This window comes from Hylaeus volcanicus, chromosome 8 (assembly GCF_026283585.1).
Source record: "Hylaeus volcanicus isolate JK05 chromosome 8, UHH_iyHylVolc1.0_haploid, whole genome shotgun sequence".
NCBI classification, from domain to species: Eukaryota; Metazoa; Arthropoda; class Insecta; order Hymenoptera; family Colletidae; genus Hylaeus; species Hylaeus volcanicus.
Genome location: NC_071983.1, coordinates 10,511,945 through 10,531,023, shown reverse-complemented (window position 1 = coordinate 10,531,023; position 19,079 = coordinate 10,511,945). Strand labels below are relative to the sequence as shown.

At 43.6% G+C, this 19,079-nt stretch overlaps 1 protein-coding gene and 1 long non-coding RNA gene across 4 annotated transcripts in view; one reads left to right on the top strand and one right to left on the bottom strand.

The window, feature by feature from the left end:
• LOC128880897 (NAD(+) hydrolase sarm1) overlaps positions 1 to 19,079 on the top strand; it is a 119,649-nt gene that overhangs the window by 56,171 nt on the left and 44,399 nt on the right. Inside the window, exon 1 of one of the 3 annotated variants that reach the window (XM_054131443.1) lies at positions 4,350 to 4,492. The exons of the other annotated variants lie outside the window; for them this stretch is intronic. Within the exon in view, the coding sequence (XP_053987418.1) occupies positions 4,412 to 4,492 (81 nt within the window). The 5' untranslated portion in view covers positions 4,350 to 4,411. Of the gene's footprint in view, positions 1 to 4,349; positions 4,493 to 19,079 lie in introns of those variants that run through there. 3 annotated transcript variants of the gene reach the window in all.
• Positions 496 to 5,110, bottom strand: LOC128880914 (uncharacterized). Its single transcript, XR_008457939.1, has 3 exons — positions 5,014 to 5,110; positions 852 to 4,546; positions 496 to 777 (listed from the first exon to the last, which is right to left on the bottom strand). It is a non-coding gene; the product is annotated as an uncharacterized LOC128880914 (long non-coding RNA).

The following is a 19,079-nucleotide window of genomic DNA, read 5'->3' as shown; positions in this document are numbered from 1 at the left end:
AATTGAATCGTTCATCGAATTAACGAGGTAATTTGTCACGCGACCGTCGCGAGGAGTTCGCGCCAAGAACGGCACGCGATCTCCTCTCTGGAGAGTCCCTTCCTTGGCCGGTGACTAAATTTCGCCAAGTGGTCCGAACAATTGAATCGTTAACGGGCAGGGACGTTAGTCACCCGACCGCTAAATCTTCCCGCTGGATCAGCCACATTCGGCTTATATTTTTGGCGCGAACTCGAAGAGAAACTAACCCGTTCCTCCTTTCGAAACCGAGACGAACGAGGCGAGCTTTTCTTTTCAATTGGAACAAGGAGAGCATCCTTTGTCGAGTGATGTTTCGAGTACGTTTGTCAGGTGGTTGGAAAATTATGCAGAAATTAAACGAAAATATAATTTAATGTATGTAAAATAACTTTCTTGGGTAAGTTAGGTGTCCTAATTGGGGGTGTTGAATTATTATTTATTAAATAAATACAACATAGTTTTGACACAAGTATATGTTTAATAGTACGCGTTTTACAAAACAGAAACGATGTTCTTACTCGGAAAACCGAGACGCTCTGGGGGTGCATTAAACTGATGCCCTCCTCAGGTAATACTGGCCTTTGCTACGGAGGGGACTGTGCCAACGGACGTAAACATTTAAATCGTTATAAGTACAAGAACATTGTGCTTATTCTCACCAGGGGACTTTGTATATAGAATAATAAGAAGATAGATCAATTTCAGAGGAAGAAAGAGCCTAAATATAATTACCATAGTTTTCAAGCTTCGATCAATCTAGAATTTATTAGAATTTATTAAATACTTTCTATTTTAACACTTGAAATCCTACAAGAATAAAACTACTTTACCCTGGCGCATCGAGTCTCAGCAACGAAAGGTTAAACGATCGCCATCGAGGCAGCGCGCAGTCATTAAATATTGATTGTTTATCCACGCATCTCGGCGTCCAATTCGAGTCGCTCGAGAGCGTTTCTTTTTTTGCCCTCGGTAACGCCGGAGGCGGTCAATTGCTTAAACATCGGTAATTATTGCACAAGCATTACATAAGTAAACAGTCGAGGCGAGAGGAAGAGGGCAGAAAAAAGGCGCAAATTACAGTTACGCCGAGCAATTCACGTCCCGTCGTCATTACGAGCCATTAACGATCGTTTCGTCTTCTTTCCGCTTTGTTCCCGTCGCTTCCGTCGACGCGATCCAGATCATTTTTTTCTCCAGATTCTGTGTTCTTCTTTTAATTCGATACACCATTGTATTCATAGTTCGTTGGCAGAAATCGTTTCAGAAGGGCGGTGTTCATCAGGTGGAGAGTCTTAATTCGAAGAACAGGGAGACCAAAATTCAATTAGTTTCCACCTTCTCTAGCTTCGCAAGCTTTGCTTTTAATAATTGAGTAAGAGAGTCTTAACTCGAACTAAAATTCAATCGAGTCCTACCTTCGCCAGTCAAGTACTTATCTTTAATAAATAACGTCGGCAACATTTGAGTGTACCCGTTCAAATCCAAGCTGGCGTCCTACCTATGTTACTTTACGATTTACACGCGTACTTTTCAACCGCTTCGATTCTCGATTCGCCTCGACGCGGACTGGTCGATTCGAGGCGCGAACGGTGCACATGGAAAGTTCGCTCGCCCGAAGAAAGGCGCGTGCAGTTCGCGGTGGAGATAAATTTACACGCGACTCCGCGTCGCCGATGCCTGTTCACGTACCCTCGTTTCTTTTCCTTTCTACGATTCTGCCTCTCCTAAGCGGTCGTTTTCTTTTCGCGTAGTCGCAAATAGGAACCCTGGGCTCCATCATCGTGCTCCGACGAAATTAATGGCGTCGGGACGCGGCTGAACGCGATGCTGCCACCGACGCCGACGCCTGCCACTGATTTACAATGCCAGAGTTCGGCTGCCCGTGTACAACGAGATTAAAACAATTTTTCACGAGTTGTCGTCGAACGATCCCGCGTTAAAATTCATTGTTATTTAACCTCCCCGGGATTACTGACACGTGCCTACGCGTACGATTGCTTTTATATCGAAATTATCGAAAAATATTAAACTGGGATTGTATATTTCGTATGTTAAAATCGATTTACAGATTTCTCTGACTTGTCCGTATCTATTCCACTCGAGGTCTGAAATTTCCCTTGTGCCCAAAATGATCCAGGTACCATGTATAGATGATAATTAATTCCTCAATTCGATGAATCACTTTTGCAACCTTGTGTTTATTAGAGTCTACCTTCGACAACTGCGCAATGCAGCGGGAATAATAACACTGTGACCTGGTGCGCGTCCAGGAAACGGCGACCATCGAGGAAAAAACTCGCCCGAAAGCTTCGGGGCGCAATTAGAAAAATTTACATAAAAACAACGCCGGATGCTGCGAATGGTCTGCAAGGGGGAAAAAAAAGGTTTCGCCCATGAATATTTTCCATCTCGTTACGAATCACGTAATGGAAGTGCAGATCCGTCACCTTGCCAGCAGCGACACTCGCGCGTTGTCTCGTTGATCGTTAGTCGCGGCTATCGCGTGGCTTCTCGACTCTAAGAAGAAAATAGGAATTCCTCCGATACCTTCTTCTTTATCATTTAATACATGGGTACAAATAACGAACGCAGTGATTTATTCGGATACAATTTCCTCGCGTGTTTTTATATTTTATTTTCGATAATAATAGGTATATGCGTATCAACGAAACTCATTAACGAGCCAGAAAATAACTTGTATTACGTTTCTCTTTTCTTTCTATCAAATTTGGTGGTTCCCCAAACTGCCAACCGATTTTCCACAACTTTGTTTCTGAGCAATCATTTTCCCAACACGTACCACGTTCTCTGAATGAATACTTCCCACGAGAAATTTGGAATTAGGATTTTGTGGAACTCGGTAAACGACCGGTGAAGGTTTTCCGAGAACGCTGCTAGCGGTGCTTTTCTCTCGTGCACACGTTCTCGAGTGATGTAACGCGATTAAATAATTACACAGAGGCAAATAAAATGTAATGCAAATGTTGATGCGGACACGTTGAGGCATGTTTACGGCAACGCGACAGAATTTACGCATCCGCTCGGCCGCGGTTCTCGAAACGTGCCAAAAAAACACACGCTGACGCGATCCCGACCCGCGAGGTGTTAAGAATCAAATATTGAAACGTTTTAGGATACGTTTCGTTCGGATCCACGCGAAACGCGCTATGTTAGGCGAATTAGCACGTCGTGGTGGCTTTGTAAAAAATTTTATATGGAGGAACGAAATCGCGGCTCGAACTCGCTGTAAACTCGCAAAACACGGACGACTATTAATTTTTTAACGATCGCGCCACGTCCTGGATCCAAAGTCGATCGAATCGTCGTCCAATTAACGCGATTCACGGAAAGTTCGAAACCAGTTTCGGCATCGTCAAAGCCGTCATTCGTTTTATCGAGTTATTGGGAATTGGCAAAAAGAAAATGGATGACATGTATAAACAGAACGCGTCGCTGATGAAGTCTGAAGAGATTATAAAAACAGAAGGATTCGTTGTATCGCAAGTGTCGATAGAAAATTGGCTGCTCCAAAACAATCAAACCATAAAAAGATTCTAATACATTCCCATCTCTCTAATGTACATTCAACAGTGTTCGTCGCGTGCAGGTCAGGAATGACACTTAAAAGAAGATCGCGGACAATTCGAAATCCCGTGGACGAAGGGGATCTCCGCAACGGCCAATCACGGGTCGATCGAACATCGTAGTTCGCGTACATCCAGCCTCCGTGCCCTACCACCGGTGCTTTTCGCGTCGTTTCGTTCCCGACGATCTCCAATGATCGGCTCTCTATCCCTTCTCGCGGTCGATTCACATCGCGTTAGACACAACCCTCCGAGTTCGAAGGTCACGGCGACACTGATGCACCAGCGAGCGCGCTACCACTTTTCGTATCTGCGCGCCGAGCCGCCGCGCCAGCTGAACGCACGCCGATTGGCCGCGACTCGCGGTGGTGGGGAGGCTATATAGAGGGTCGCGCCGCGCCGCGCGGTCAGTGTCGCGCGTACCTCTGATCGGTTTTGTTGTTGGTATCGTTATCGCCTCGCGATCTCCACCGCTATCATCGAAAGTTCAACAGAGTGGTTCGTTTCGAGTCAAGCAGCTGTGCATTCGGTGTCGAAGAAGGATTTCGTTGGGACGATTCGATCGACGCGTCGTGCTTCGTGCCTTACGCTGTGCAACGAGGCGGAAATAATTCGCGGTGAACGTTCGCGCGGTTAAAAGTCTCGCGCGCTATGCGAGGGAGAGAAACAGTGAAGCAAAGTTGTCGAGGACTGTTCGAATGAGTGAGGAGGCGTCGATGCTGGCACGGAACGAAGAGTTGCGTGCCGATTGAACAGAGAAATTACGTGGACCACGATCGAACGAGGAGACGGGCTTCGGTGCTGCCATGACAATGGTCGTCAACAAGATCAACATGTCGTCGTACTCTGCCCCGCGACGCACTTTCTTCTCGGGCCTACACACTAAGGTAAGCCATCCCTTCGATTAGATTCGGACGTGTGGCGAACCTTGTGACTGCGTGCTATAAAATAAACAGAATATAAATAATTCCTCGATATCGTCAAAGATTCGTGCTTCGAATCGCGTTAGAATGCTTTATCGAATAAAATTCGTCTTGAGCTTAGAAATCGTATCGAGAAACTATGCAGTTAGGACTACAGAACATTCGTACATTAGTAATAGCCAAAGTGTCAACCTAGGTACTACACTTAAACATTCATCAAAGGTGTTTTAAATTCCCCATACTCGTGAATTTGGGCGTCCACAGAACTCGTAGCACGTTTTCGAATCGACTCCGATCGCCGGATGCGACGTAAAGCGTACTTGGACGAGTACCATACGCGTTGCGACGCTGAAGGGACAAAGCGGTCCGTTTTCACGTAGCGGTCTGAGTGTCGCCAACGAAGACGGATCGGTTCGTGGCGCGCTTAGTCGTGGCTACTCCAGAAAAGGTGATCGAGCGTGGCCAGTCGCTTCTACGGTATTTACCTGATTCAACGATAAGCGGAGTGTCCGTGATCCTCGAGCAGGCCACGGGCCAGCCGTGTTCTCGTGGGATTAACGGTTCTCCGCCGGTTGCGCGTCGTCCTTCGTCCCCAGGAATGCCCGAGGTCTCGGGTATCAGCTCAGCTTGTGGCTTCCATCGAAATTTATTCACCCTCTTGGTCACTCAGTCCGCGCACGTTTACCGAGAACGTGCACAAATCGCTTATGCAACTTCGCGTTTTCAAAATCGTGGTGTTCCGATCGTATTCGCGAGGTATATGGGTCATTCCAGGTCGAATCTGTGTGGAATCCTTGTGGAACGGATTCTAAAGATTATGCTGCTATTTTCATTTTCTTCGTATCGAAACGCACGGTAATCCATGTGAAACTTTTGGGAAGTAGGAGTCATTATTTTCTCAGTTTCAAAATTGTTTACGAACTACAAGCTCTCGATGTTCGCACTAAAATCTTCCGAAAGATTGTTGTCGCGAGTTGTTGGATAAAACCAACAAGTGCGCGCGCTTCCATGCCTCCTCGAGCATGTAATTTGGTTAAAAAACCTCCGGTGAAAGCGAATCGGTCGCAAAAGGAAGGCGCAATCGCGTCCCAAATCGCCGCTCGACGCGAACTTGCGTGGCCTCGCGACAATTTATGAATCCAGCGATGCCGGTTTCGTGATCGCGACCGTGAACGTGACCGTCTCCGAGCGTGTCGTCACGTCGAAACGGGACCCAGCGTCGCTTTAACGACGAAAACAATCGGTACTTTGGCTTCGATATATTCTTTTCCACGTTTCGTTGGCACGTCGCCAAGTTATTTCGACTCTGCCTCGTCTGGTAATCTTCTTCAGCGATGCGCGGACCCCCGATGGCTTACGTAACTTGAAACCAGCTCGAGTTTGTTAAACTCGTTCCCGATCTCTTCGCCTAAAAAAAGGCTTCCCTCCCTCGCGGCGAACGAGCCACGCTGCCTTCGACTGGAAGTCGGGCGCACCTAATAACGTTAATAACAATAAAGTCGGTCGTTGTCGCGCAATTTACAGTGGTCACGATCGAGCCGGTATCGTTTTTTGAAAGGATCATAAGCCGAAGCAAAAGGGAAGAGGAAACCTGCTGTAAAACGAGCTGCTATCGAGTATTATTCGTTATCGCCCGTGGTTGGTGCTCCGTTCACTTTGGTAACGAATCCTTTGGCTACGATTTAACATCGCAGAAATCATTTTTGAAATTCAAATAACATTCATTCAGAGAGATTGTACCTTTCTCGGGTAGAACAAAAAAGGATGGGGTTTGTATCTTCGATCCAGATTTAAAAGTTCGGTTACGGAGAAAGCTTTCGTAAAGGTTGGCGTAAACGTGCAAACTTCGAGGGCTTGTAGTTTGTAAACAATCTTGAAACCGGGGAAGCGACGACCTAAACTCCTCCCAATTTCACACGGTTTACCAAATGTTTCGATATGGAGAAAATTAAAGTAGCCATGAGTAGTTCATACGCCAGCTCTTGATCCTACCACAAAAATTCTTAGAAAACGAATCCCTCGATCAAAGTTAGTAACAATAAAGTCTTTACTCGATTCCGCGAGCAAAGGTCGAGAGCCATCGTAGAAGACGTACACATCCTCTTTAAAAGAAGACATTGATATTAATGCTGCTTTAACGATCACGGAACATCCATTTAACGAAGGCGATCGTCGCGTGCCACGAGCCTACCCTGTTATTCAATTTATCGCGGCACCGTCGGTTTTCGATCGTGTCACTCACGAACCCGTCGTGCTCGATCTACGTCGCGAATAAAAATGGGTCCTTGGCTAGCATTGCACTCGTGACGAAAGACGAAGAATACTTTATTGTTAGCCAAACCGCACGCGCCGTAACGCGAACCAAACGCACCAAAAGTGCAAGCTGAAATAAAATCTTGACGTCTTTAGAAAAAGCTTGACGAGACATAGCGAAGAAAATAATTTTTTCGATTTTTAGGGTTACAACATTTCTATCCGCGACGGATATTTCGCCTATCTTTGATCGGTGGGTGGGGGGGTCAGTTGCGAGCCAAGCTTTGGGCAAATTATTGGGTGCGAAGCAACGAACGATCTGTTCAACGATCGCGATAAAAGCGGTGCCGGAAAAATAACGAATCGCGAAGGAGAGACTAATGAGGGCCGCGGAGAATTTCGCGGCTGCGACGAACGCGGTTCCCCGCTGTTCTAAATTTAACGGGACCTAAATTCGACGCGTTCGAAACGAGACAGCGACGAATGCAGCGGGCCAGCTTTTCTCGAACGACGTCAGAAAAATTGGACGAGGCTCGCGTTTCGCGAGACCTAACCCATCCGCTATACGTCGCTTGTTTGTTTTTTCTTCGTCTATTTTCCGCCGATCTTATATGACCGATCCGCGTCGAACGCGTTTCTGTTCGCGTTATAATTACACTTGCGATTCCAAGGCGGTCTTAGGGGGATATGATGATATACACGCGCGTACCGTAACGCGTGTAACTCGCAAACAAATCGACTGGGACGAGTGAAAATCTTAGAGAATTTTCTATGCGTATGTATGCATAAACATACCAGATTTCAAAAGTTTATGTCGAGTACTTTGACTGCAAAGAAATCATGAAAATTGAATTTCCGTGTTCGATCAGTCTGTGATGCGAACGTTTGTAATTTTTGTAATTTTTGAAGACCTTAAGTAACGGGAATACTTATCAAATAATGGTAAACGCTATCTACTTTTAATTGTGCATTTTACTTGCTCTTTTATTGATGATGTTATATGCTCCTCTTCTTGTTATAATAGGTAAAAAGTATGTCGCATTGCTAAAACTACTATTATGGTTTTAATGCGTGCACACACGTATTGCAAGGCAACATTACTGTCTCTTGTGGATTATTTCTTGCAGTATCTGGTGAAATGTTTTTCATCTGTCTTAATAACCCGCATCCAGCTTATTCCTCACTGTAACCTCTATCTTAACCCAAGAAACAAAAGAGTACCCGTTCGAACCATGTTGGAGTGGTTGTAGTTAAATCTTAGCCCGTGCAGAATCGACGTGGCGCGGGTTAATCGCGAGCCTCGATCCATCTCGAAGGAAAGAAACGGGCTCTCCCGTTCCTGAGGACGCCGTAAAAGCGCGCGAGGCATAAAAGATTCATTTTGCCAGAGAGGTGACCCTGTCGACCCAGCATCCGCTCTCTGTGGGCGGCTCGCTCTCCACCCTCCCTCCGTAACGTTTGCGACGCGTCTCTTTCTTTCGGCCCGACGCCCTCGGGGCCGTTTTCTTTTTCCATTCCGCGTGGTCCTCTTTTCGAGGTGAGCGCGGAAAAAAGAGCGAGGGGGACAGAGGCGCCTCGTTGAGACAATCAAGCGACAGCGTTGCTCGTTAAATGTAACTGGCACTAAATTGCCGAGAGTTGGGAGACGGGGCGTCCCGTCGATCTCTGCGCCCAGTCGAGCTCGTCTCCTTCTCCTCGAGCTTTGAGATTTTTTCTGGTAGACCAGCAATGGAAATACCCGAAAATTTCAGTGCCGGACGCAGCTCGATAATTGCGAGATAATGGCACCGATGGGTACAATAAACGAGGTTTGGTGAAAAGCAGTCCCACTTGTGTAACCTTGTATATTTCCACTATCCAAGGGAGGAATTGCAACTCTCGTACGTGTTAGAATTATCAATCTCTTAATCCTTGAAAATTTTGTTCGTTTACAACCGTCAAAGTACACCCATTTTGTCGAATGAGAGACCTCTGGTTGCTCTAAGAATAAGTGTTGCAGTTTGAAGATTCGTGCAATAATCGAGGTGACCAGCTTAAAGAGGAACCCCCCACTTATTTCCTCTCAGGGGCTGCAAGAGGTCAAACGCGTCCTTCCCACGTGTCGCGAGTGTCTGTTCGTTGGTCGTCGAATTTTCGTTGGTTCGCAGGGGTCAAAGTAAATTAATTTGGTCGAATGGTACCTCAACGAGGAAGACACCCTCGAGGTGGGAACCGATTAATGGGATCACCAGTCGTGTAAATAATTCTTTCATTCTCGCTGGCTCATTCATCCGTAAGCTGAACGAGTTCCTCGTCTCCTCCCTCTTGTAATTACTATTGTGTTACGTCTCTTTCTCTCGAGAAGTGTCTCAGCGTGGCGCATTTACAGCGGCAGATTAAACGCATCCGGTTTCGTCGTTGACGCGCGCTGCGGCTTTTGTGAAAGTATCGTGCACCGTTTCGTCCCGCTCCTGCGAAACAACGCCAGCAACAATTCTAGGAATTGTTTCCAGTCTAGTCGAATTATTCGCTCGTTTCCGGGGGGAGGAATTCAGCGTCAACCGGAAATGACGCTGCCGTGGTCCCGTCGAGCACGGTTCGGATCAGAGATGGGCAAACTTTCATTGGAACACCTTCTTTGTTTCACGGAAAACTTAGTATTTGAAACAGTGGCACAAAAGAGAGTTGATTAGGTTGACAAATCGGAGATACATGATAAATTTCATGGTACAACTTTAGGCTCCTTCCATGTTGATCTCGTAAATGGCTTTTGGAAGAGGTTGCTCTAAGTAATAGACTTCGATATTGTTTAATAAAACTTCTAACTAATATTTACCCAAACTATGTACTCTGTACTTTAAATTGAAGTATAAAGAGCACTCACAAACAAAACTCAATCAAATCGATCAACCATTGTAGAAGTGTTCAAATCTACGACTCTACAACCACATTTCTGCAACTTATTTAACAATGAAATGCAGTTTCGAAATAAATTTCTTCGCAAATTAGAGGCATCGTACACCTCATCGAACTTGAAAAAAACGCGCAACACCGTATCCAAAGTCACACGAACGTTTGTTTTGCCACTCGACGCCGGAGCGTGTGTCAGTCGAGTTCGCGCGACCGGTTTCCTCTTCGGCGTCGGGTGTCGCGCGTTCAGCTCCTTCGAGTCGTGTTTCTGTTGTCAGAGAAATGTCACGCAGACCGTTGTTCGTCGCGCATGGTCGTCGCGGTGCAGAACAGCCCCTGGCAGCGTAAGCAGAAGCGAAAATGTCGCGGCGTTGACGCATCAGCGATCTCCATCGTACGAGACGATGGAAATCGCGAGTAAGATTACACGCTCGACGAACAATGGTGTTGCTCGCGCGCCAGATTACAGTATTCGAAACGTGCACGTGCGCCTGGGTCGTCGACTCGGAAGATGATACGTTTGGGAGTCGCTAATGCGCCGGAGTTACTATTTCGCCTTAGGCGAAGGGGATGAACGGGGGCGTCTGTTCCAGCCACGAGACGCAGTTCGTGTTTAGGTGATGTTTAATCGTGTTTTGATTATTTTCATTACATAATCGTTGACAGAATACTTCGTTGATTATTTAACACGTTGGTCGCCACGTCACCCATGCGTGAGTGACAGGACTTTTCATTAAGGAACGAAATAAATTAACCCTCTGCGCTTGAGGCGGTTTTATAATAAATTTCTGTGAAACCAAAAACTCTGCTTCGAAAAGAAACATCTGAAAACATTCGCGACTCGATGTATATTATTTCAATTAATAATTAGCTGTATTTTAATATAAGTAAAATTGAAATTGTACGTTCAAAAATCACTTTTAAATTACATATGTCGTCCTAGAGGCGCCACTCGAGCGCAAAGAGTTAATTCTGATGATGAAACGTTAAAAGAAACAAATCTGCATTGGATTCGTGAATTTGGCAAAATTGCAAAAATATACACCAGTTTAAATTCAACAAAAATAAGTTTCAGTTGTATAGAAACAAAGTGTACGGCTCGTATAAATTTTCGCGATTAGTTTGGCAGCCAACGTGTGAATTTTGAACTTTGAACATAAGAAGGGTGTACACTTGCGACTATAGATTCGAAAATTTGTATTGAGAAGCATTAAAAAATTAGTTGCTCTGCAAACTTACGAAATCACGTAGGTAGGGGGTGATGGCATGATAGCACTTCATAAACATTCATTTACTTAGGTTCTCGCAATTAAAATGTGACAAACGAACGCAGCGAGAATTAAATAATTAACATTTCTAAACAATTTCTTTCGGAGCTGGCGACAATTGAATATTCATACGACATAGTTTATGGGGAACGCGTCTCGCGAAATTGCTCTAATCGCAGGTAATTAATACAGAAAGCCGGTTAACGTCTCCGTCCTTGGCGGATGGAAGAATTGTTTATCAAAGCCTTTATATCTTACTTTGTAGCGACTGGAACGATCACGTATCCGCTCAATAGTCGGTTAATTAACGTTTCACAGAACAGCCAGTTAAATGATAAACAAAAGAACCTGTAGGGTTGTTCGTGCAAAAACTTACAGACCCTTAATCATAGATTAAACGACAGTGGTTGAAAATCGACTTACCAGAATACAGAAAAGGTAAAACTAATTTATTATTAACGCAAAACTAATCTCATAGCGGAACGGAAGCTCAGTGACCAATGTAATCAAACGCTACACAATCCCGTAGCTCAGCGAATAATCTAATCAAACACAAAGCCTGTCGTCTTCAATCATTTACTCGCTTCCGTTTGATTACATTTTAAAGCGAAAAACGAAACCAGAATGATTTTCAACCATAAAATTGAAGACGATCCTGGAAACTAACCAAAACAATGTCAACCCTTGCCAGTTCGGAAGAAAATAAAACTAATTAATCGAGGGATAAGGCTGTTTATTTACAAATGAAACGTTTTCCGTCGCCCCCGAGGCGGAACAATCGGTTTCGTAACAGTTTTACGATCCTGTTCAGTTAGAGGTTTCCTCCATAAATTCTCGCCTCGGTTAGAAAAAGAAACAGCGCGACCTTTTCCGTTGATCGATCCCGAGTTTTTGTCGGCTTGCTATTTCTGTGCGCAATTACGCGTCGTCACGCGCGTATGTAACGTAATTGAGTTCTCCGCGTTTTCTCGCCGCGGATTTTTTTGCCTCGCGAGATACTACTTCCCAGCCATTACGCGTTTTCAGTCGGAGACAGACTGACCTACATCGGAACCGAAGTGCGAACGAGGGGAAACTGTTGCGAATCGCTGGGAAGATGGGATAGGCAAAAATGTATAAAACGAGACGAAAATTACAGAGGCTATAAATAATTGTTTAGATTGGCTAATTTAGAATATTCATCTAGGCTCGAATGTCGATTAGTTTAGCGCGTAGTAGAAGTAGGAAGTTATTTATTCTAGTAACAAATAAAAAATGAAACGAACCATAGTTTGTTAGCGACCTTTGTTTCATCGAATAATTAAATTGTCTGTTGCCCGTTTAAAAATATTTCACTGGAATTCTGATCTTTATTTATAAAACAAGGGATACACTCGTGTACTTATAGGTAGATGAGAGTTTTAATCATAGTTGAACTACTGTTCATTATCAATTGTTTAATTCCAACATTGACATCGGTAACACTTAATGAACCCTGGTTTATCCCTCGTTCTTCGATCCGAGAATTTGATCTAAGAACTCTTCTCATCTGCCAGGAGGCTCGAGAGTTTTCTGACACCAGACCCAGCAAATTATCCGAGCAATTTTCCAGCTGTGCGTATATCGCGTTGCGCACCCGTCCCTTTCGCGAGCATAAAGGCGCACTCGCACCGCTATCTGACGTAATCGAGCGCGACCGCGGTCATTTACATCGCAGTTTACAGATCTCATTCCTTCGTCTCGTCTTCTGGTCGGTTTCTCTCCCCTTCCGCGAATGTACGCCGACTGGCCTCCAGACTGCAGGTTGATAAAATCCACTCCATTGGCGCCGTTGTCGATTAGCGACGCCCACGCACACCCTTCTCGTCGTCTCTTTTCTTTCATCCCTCCTTGTCCTCCAATTTTGACCCGATACAGGCAAAGTTCGGCAATCTAGGCGAATTAATGAATATTTTATTAAACAACACTTGACAGGTGAGCTTGAATGTTTTAAAGAAGCGGTGCGAAAGAAATACTTTGGGGAAAGACGAATATCGATTCGATATCCAAGGATAATTGTAGGGTAATTGGAGCGAGGTATGCTTGGTTGCAAAGCTGCCATACGGAAATGTAAATAAACGAGAGAAGCGTAGTCCGCGAATCGACGAGGAAATTTGTGAATTTTGAATCCAAATCTTTTGTAAGTTTTTTTGCAAATAATTAAAAGCTGATGCAACTGTATCAGAAGAAGTCATGATTCTCTTTCTAATTTTCATTAACCCCAGCTAAAATCGGAAACCCTCTTCGAGGAACCGAACTTGTTCACACATTCCCAAATACTCTCCAGTATTTGTTTGGGAATCCCCGTGATTTTCTCGTCGATTTATTTCCTTTGCGCTCCGCTCGCAAAAGTGCGCTCGATTTAAGCAACTTTCCACGAAGTTTGACGACCCTCTTTTTAGCTGGCAGTCGCGCGAAACACTTTTCCTCGAAGTTCTTTTACGCTACTCCTTTGCCTGTTTTTTCCTTGAAAAAGTAACTCGAAGTTTCCTCGATTTCTCCATCTTTCAGATGACTTTCGACACCGCAAAATTAGTCGGGAAAGAAGATATTAAACGGGTTTCTAAACGTATCGAAAAAATTAAATATTTGTAAAGAATCGGAGTAGTAATATATTTGTACTTGCGAAATTTTATGAATTTTGAATTGCTCTTAACCAGTTATTTTTTCGTTTCAGGTGAGTTCCTTCGTTGGCGAGAGATTTATTTCCGTACCAATCGAGTTGAACAGGTAAACACGTTCTTTCTGGTTTCACCCGAAACAGGTGCGTTTTCCCTATTTAATTTTATGCATTTATCCCAGAAATTAATTAGTTTAATCAGGGATAAAGCCCTGGACGGAGTTTTTATTGTTCATTTTAATTCTATTCCGTGCTCGCAACATACCAAGCATTGTCCGCCGGTTGTAACGGTGCAACGATCGTTAGTCCCGTCATGTAGTTCCCGCGATCGCTGTGAGATGGGCATTCGACTTTCACGGGGTTCTCGATCCTTCTGGTGACTCATATGGATCTAAAGTTTACGTTCTAAACCCGATCGAAGACCGTGTTCTCCTTTTCCTTCTCTCCTGGACGGGAATAGCCAAGGATGTTCTTTTATTTCGAGTCAAGAGCAAGCGAAAAGTCCATTTCACTTCGAAAAATGACGCAGCCTGGTCCAAGTGTTTGCTAGTAAAAAAAATAGATTCCTCTTCCAAAAAAGTTGATACACAACTAATGTTGAAATAAAAATTACATTAATATAATACAGGGCACAAATTAAAATATTAGGGTCTATTATAATATAATAAAATAAACGACAAGTTTTTGGTTTTACAGAAATTTGGCTCGAACCCAAAGGGTTAATCTCTCAGGGTTGACTCTCAGTCACCATTACGTTTCACGCAGCAAATTTATCAGCAATAATGTTTCTTCAGGTTTAATTTCTTTGACATTTGGAGTGTCAATAAAATGATGGTCGGTGAGGTAAAGGTGAGCCGATTCTGAAATCTCGATAGTTTAGCATTCGTGGCAATAGAATGCTAAAAAAGCAAATGAAATACTAGAAAAGAGAGGCCTCCGGTGCAAAGGGTTAAATATTTCCCAACATTAACACGCCTCGAATATCAACCAATAGCCTCGGTATCCTTTGACGACCTCGAGCAGTCAATTGATCGCGTCTCGACTTCGACACAGTTGAGTCGTCAGATCGAGGCGTTTGAAATGCCAACTCGGCTGAAATCCCGCGTAACGTCTACTGACCCAGAGGTGAGAAAAAGGAACAGGGGGGGCTGGTGACCGTATGCATCCGTCTGGAATTCCTCCGTGACTCATCGGCATTCGCCAAGGGGCCAGACCCCCGGTATGGGAACTTCTTCGTGTACCCGTCTTCGCCTTTCCGTGCACGACGATGCCGTGACTCAACCGAATTTCTCATTGCTTCGATGCCCCTCACGAATTCCTCATTCAGATTGGGACTGACGCTTCTCGTCGAGGCTTTCGAATGAATGCATTTGTAGCAGTATTTAGATTTTTTTTTTTTTTTTTTTTTTACAATTTTCCATGGATCGTTTTAATGCTCCGCGAATTTATGAACGTATCGTCACGAAAATTGGACTAGTAACGAATGTGTAACGATTGATAAAAATTCTGTTCGTCCTAGAAAATTCATACCTAAGATAGAAAGTTAATCTCTCGAGGGACGAATTTCAATATTTCAAATGCATTTCATTTTTGGTCTAATCGAATCGAGTCAAAGCAAAGCCTCAAAGTTACAACAAGTTACGACATATTTTCGTATGTCTATGTAATATATGGTATATTTTTTAATTGTACAACGTATCGCGATTGCAAGCAATGCTCACTTCGATATAAAAGCAAACGTATACGTAGCTATCAATGATCCCTCTAGAGGTTAATAAGAAAGTTATTCTTAACGTGTTTAGTCGAATAATTTTATTTTTCGTTTAATATTGGCTGCAAATATATTCGTTTTGCACGGAATACCGTACATATATTTACCGCAATAAAAATGTACTCGTTTCATTCCGTGAAAGTCATCGACCCGCGTCGTCGTTACCAAGAAGAAAATGTCGATCAACGGCATTACGCATTATGCGTCCGCGATAACGCACAATACGATATAGTAGCACGTGGCTCGGTATCGTAACGTACGACCTTGAACTTCCTCGAATGATTCACGGCTCGTCCATTCATCCGACGGTTCGTTCATGCGCCGCGTGCTCGAGCGCGCTTACGCGGAAATGTTGTCAGAAAATGTACAAAAACAGTCGCGCGTTTCCAGACCGCTTGGAATACACAATTTTTTCAACTGTTGTACATCGTCGAAGCCTAATTTCGGGAATTTCTTGAATTAAGATCAAGGAATTATATACAAAAGTTGCGCGTAGGCGCGATAGATGTTTACATTTGCCTCGTTAATCGTCGTTTCGATCTTTTTTTTCTCGGTTAAATTAGGCTCTGCAGTTTTTCGGAGCTGAAGATAAGCGAGTGCACGCCAGGCGAAGGTGAATCACCGATCTTCCATGGAGCTGTCCCTTCCTTTGCTCTTCCCACCGTGGTACCGTCTCTCGCGTGCCTTGTGACTCATCGATCTGGACTCTGGTGTCCGATGATGATCACCTGCGTGCTCGGATTCGGGAGAGTCGCGGAGCGAAGCCCATACACGATCGAAACTCTTCAGAAATTTCGAGTCCAGCGTAGGGACAGAGCTTTATGAACATTATTGCGCGATTAGCTTCGGGGAGTTCAACATTTTCTGAATTCAACTTTGCAATTTTTTGTCTCTTCGAATCGTTATCGTTGACATCCTTGACAGATGAATCTTCTCTAGAGCTTATCGAGAATTTTGTTTATTACATTTTTGTGATTTTCCCATTTTTCTTATCAAGTTATCACTCGACTTCCTTGGCTCGTGTAGGTTATTGAAAAGGATTTTATATATACCGTTGAAAATGCTCCTGCGTTTGGATGAGCACTATTGAGTTTCTTGACATTTTTCTATTAAGTTTATATTTTTTTCCCTTCTTATCAACAACAACCCCCTTCAATTACGCTTCTACATACACCATTTAAAAAAGACCTATCCCAGACTAAACCATGGCTCACGATAATCCTAACAATTCAACAAAACGTTACGCACAAACTGTTAACCCTTTGCGCTCGCTTGGCGCTCCTAGGGCGACATGTGTAATGTAAAAGTGATTTTTCGGACGTACAATTTCGATTGTACTTACATCAGAATACAGCTAATTATTAATTGAAATAATAATACATTGAGTCACGAATGTTCGTAAATGTTTCTTTTCGAAAGAGAGTTTTTGGTTTTATAGAAATTTGGCTCGAACCCAAAGGGTTAACCTCTCAGGGTTGACTCTCAGTCACCATTAGGTTTCACGCAGCAAATCTACCAGCAATAATGTTTCTTCAGATTTAATTTCTTTGAAAGTTGGAGTGTCAATAAAATGATCTTCAGTGAGGTAAAGGTGACCCGATTCTGATATCTCGATAGCTTAGCATTCGTGGCAATAGAATGCTAAAAGAGCAAATGGAATACTAGAAAAGAGAGGCCTCCGGTGCAAAGGGTTAAATATTTCCCAACATTAACACGCCTCGAATATCAACCAATAGCCTCGGTCGGTGTATTCGTCATCTCCATTAACTTCGAACGACAGGAATGCTGTTGTGTCGTTCGTGGCTCCAGAGTAACGATGTTTCCAATTCGCGACACGCTTCATTTTGGCGAAACCAGCGAAACTCTCCTCCTTCACCTCTGAGTGCGTGTTCCCTCGAATTCTTTCTCACGGAGGCCACGTAGGATGATTCACGCCCGTTATCGAGCCACTCGAGACACGTGGTTTTCTCCGGAGCACGATAAGAATGCTCGCGAAACGCTCGATGGAACCAGTCGGCTTTATCGTCGGACTATTTACGGCATCTTACGCGGAAAGAGATTGTTCGTCTTCCACTCGGGCTTCCTCAATGAGGGCCGAATATAACAAAGTGACGTAATTGTCGGAAATAATGCTCGAACGTCTCGTTCATTCAATCTCGACGGATTCGTCATGTGTTTATCATTCAACGACTTCTTTCCGTCTCGATTCGTCGGTGTCTGCGAGTAGTTCAATTGCTCCCGAAACGTGAAGTCTAGGTTATGGGATCGACCTCAAGAAGAAGCACCCTCTGAATTTTTAACCGACTTCGGAAAGGAGGAGGTTACTCAATTCGACATGTAATTTTTTTTTTTTTTTGTATGTTCACTGATTACGCCGAGATGGCTTGACCAATCGGAATGAAACCTGTTGCATCTTATAGTGCATGTCTCCTCGGTGGTCCTATTCTCAAGATTTTTTACGATATGTAATTTTTTACTGGTTTTTTTGTATTCTATGCGATGTTTACCTGCCGCACATTCGGAGAATATGTACGTTTTCTTTTAGTTCTATATTTGCGTGTGGCACAGTTGTTTTTGCTCGTTTCAATAAATTATTGACAGTCCAGGTAATCGATACGATATATAAAATTTGGGAAAGTGAACGATGACAATGCAAAGACGTAAAAATGTCGATGATAAAATTCCTGTTTGGAAGAGGAGACGTACTTTCGTTGAAATCTCAATTCTTTATTTGGATATGTGGAACTATGAATGAGCATAAACATCCGCAGACCAATCATCGCGTTTAGTGCGTCCATGGAGAGAAATTCCAGAAATAAGATCGAACAATCGTCGCTGACGGTTCCCGAAGGCTCGTCATGCGTCTCGTAAAGTCGCGTTATCGGTCTTCCTGTTTCGTGAAACCGCGATGCGTCACGACTTTCTAAACCTAGCACCGGGACAAACACTTCCTCGCACCTTGTCGTTGAACTTCATTCGGTCGTAGCTTTCTAAACGCGTTCGAAGAAAGAAATTCTCCCGTGGGTTTTCTCAAAGATGTCGTCCGGCAAACACGATCTTAGAGATTAAATGATGCGCTGATATATACAGGAATAACGCAGGAATAATACATTATCTAGTATATTGTTGGTACATTACAAATTCTATATATTAAATAAATAAAATTTACATTTCTCTTAAGGAGTTAATCGATTTGTACAATGAACGACTCATATCACACATCAAAAAATGTATAAACTGAATTATGGTCGGGTGTACATTGTTATAATCAGACTGCGGATTTTTATGCAAAATAAAATCTTCGCGAACGTGCCTACAAATACTGAACCTAAATAGGAATTTATTTTATTCTGCAAATATTATAACATGAACTTTACTTTCAATCTTGTTTATATTCTTGCATATCGTTTGCCTTTGGTAGGTTCTTGTACATTCAAATTTTCTGTAAATGCATAAAGATCCGCAGTCTAGTAATCAGTAACGTTCGTTGCCTGTCGTTGTCGAAAGCGAACTGATGATATAAATACTACATTGCTTTTGTCGGAACCGACAAAATTTGTAGGCACGTTCGCGAAGATTTTATTTTGCATACAGATCCGCAGTCTACCGATCGGAAACGCGTCGTGTCTGAACGGATAATATAAATCGACCTTAAAGGAACACTTTCGATGACGAAGAATGTTCGAGAAACTGAAATGTCAGATCGGGTTAGCGACTATACGTTCACCTGTC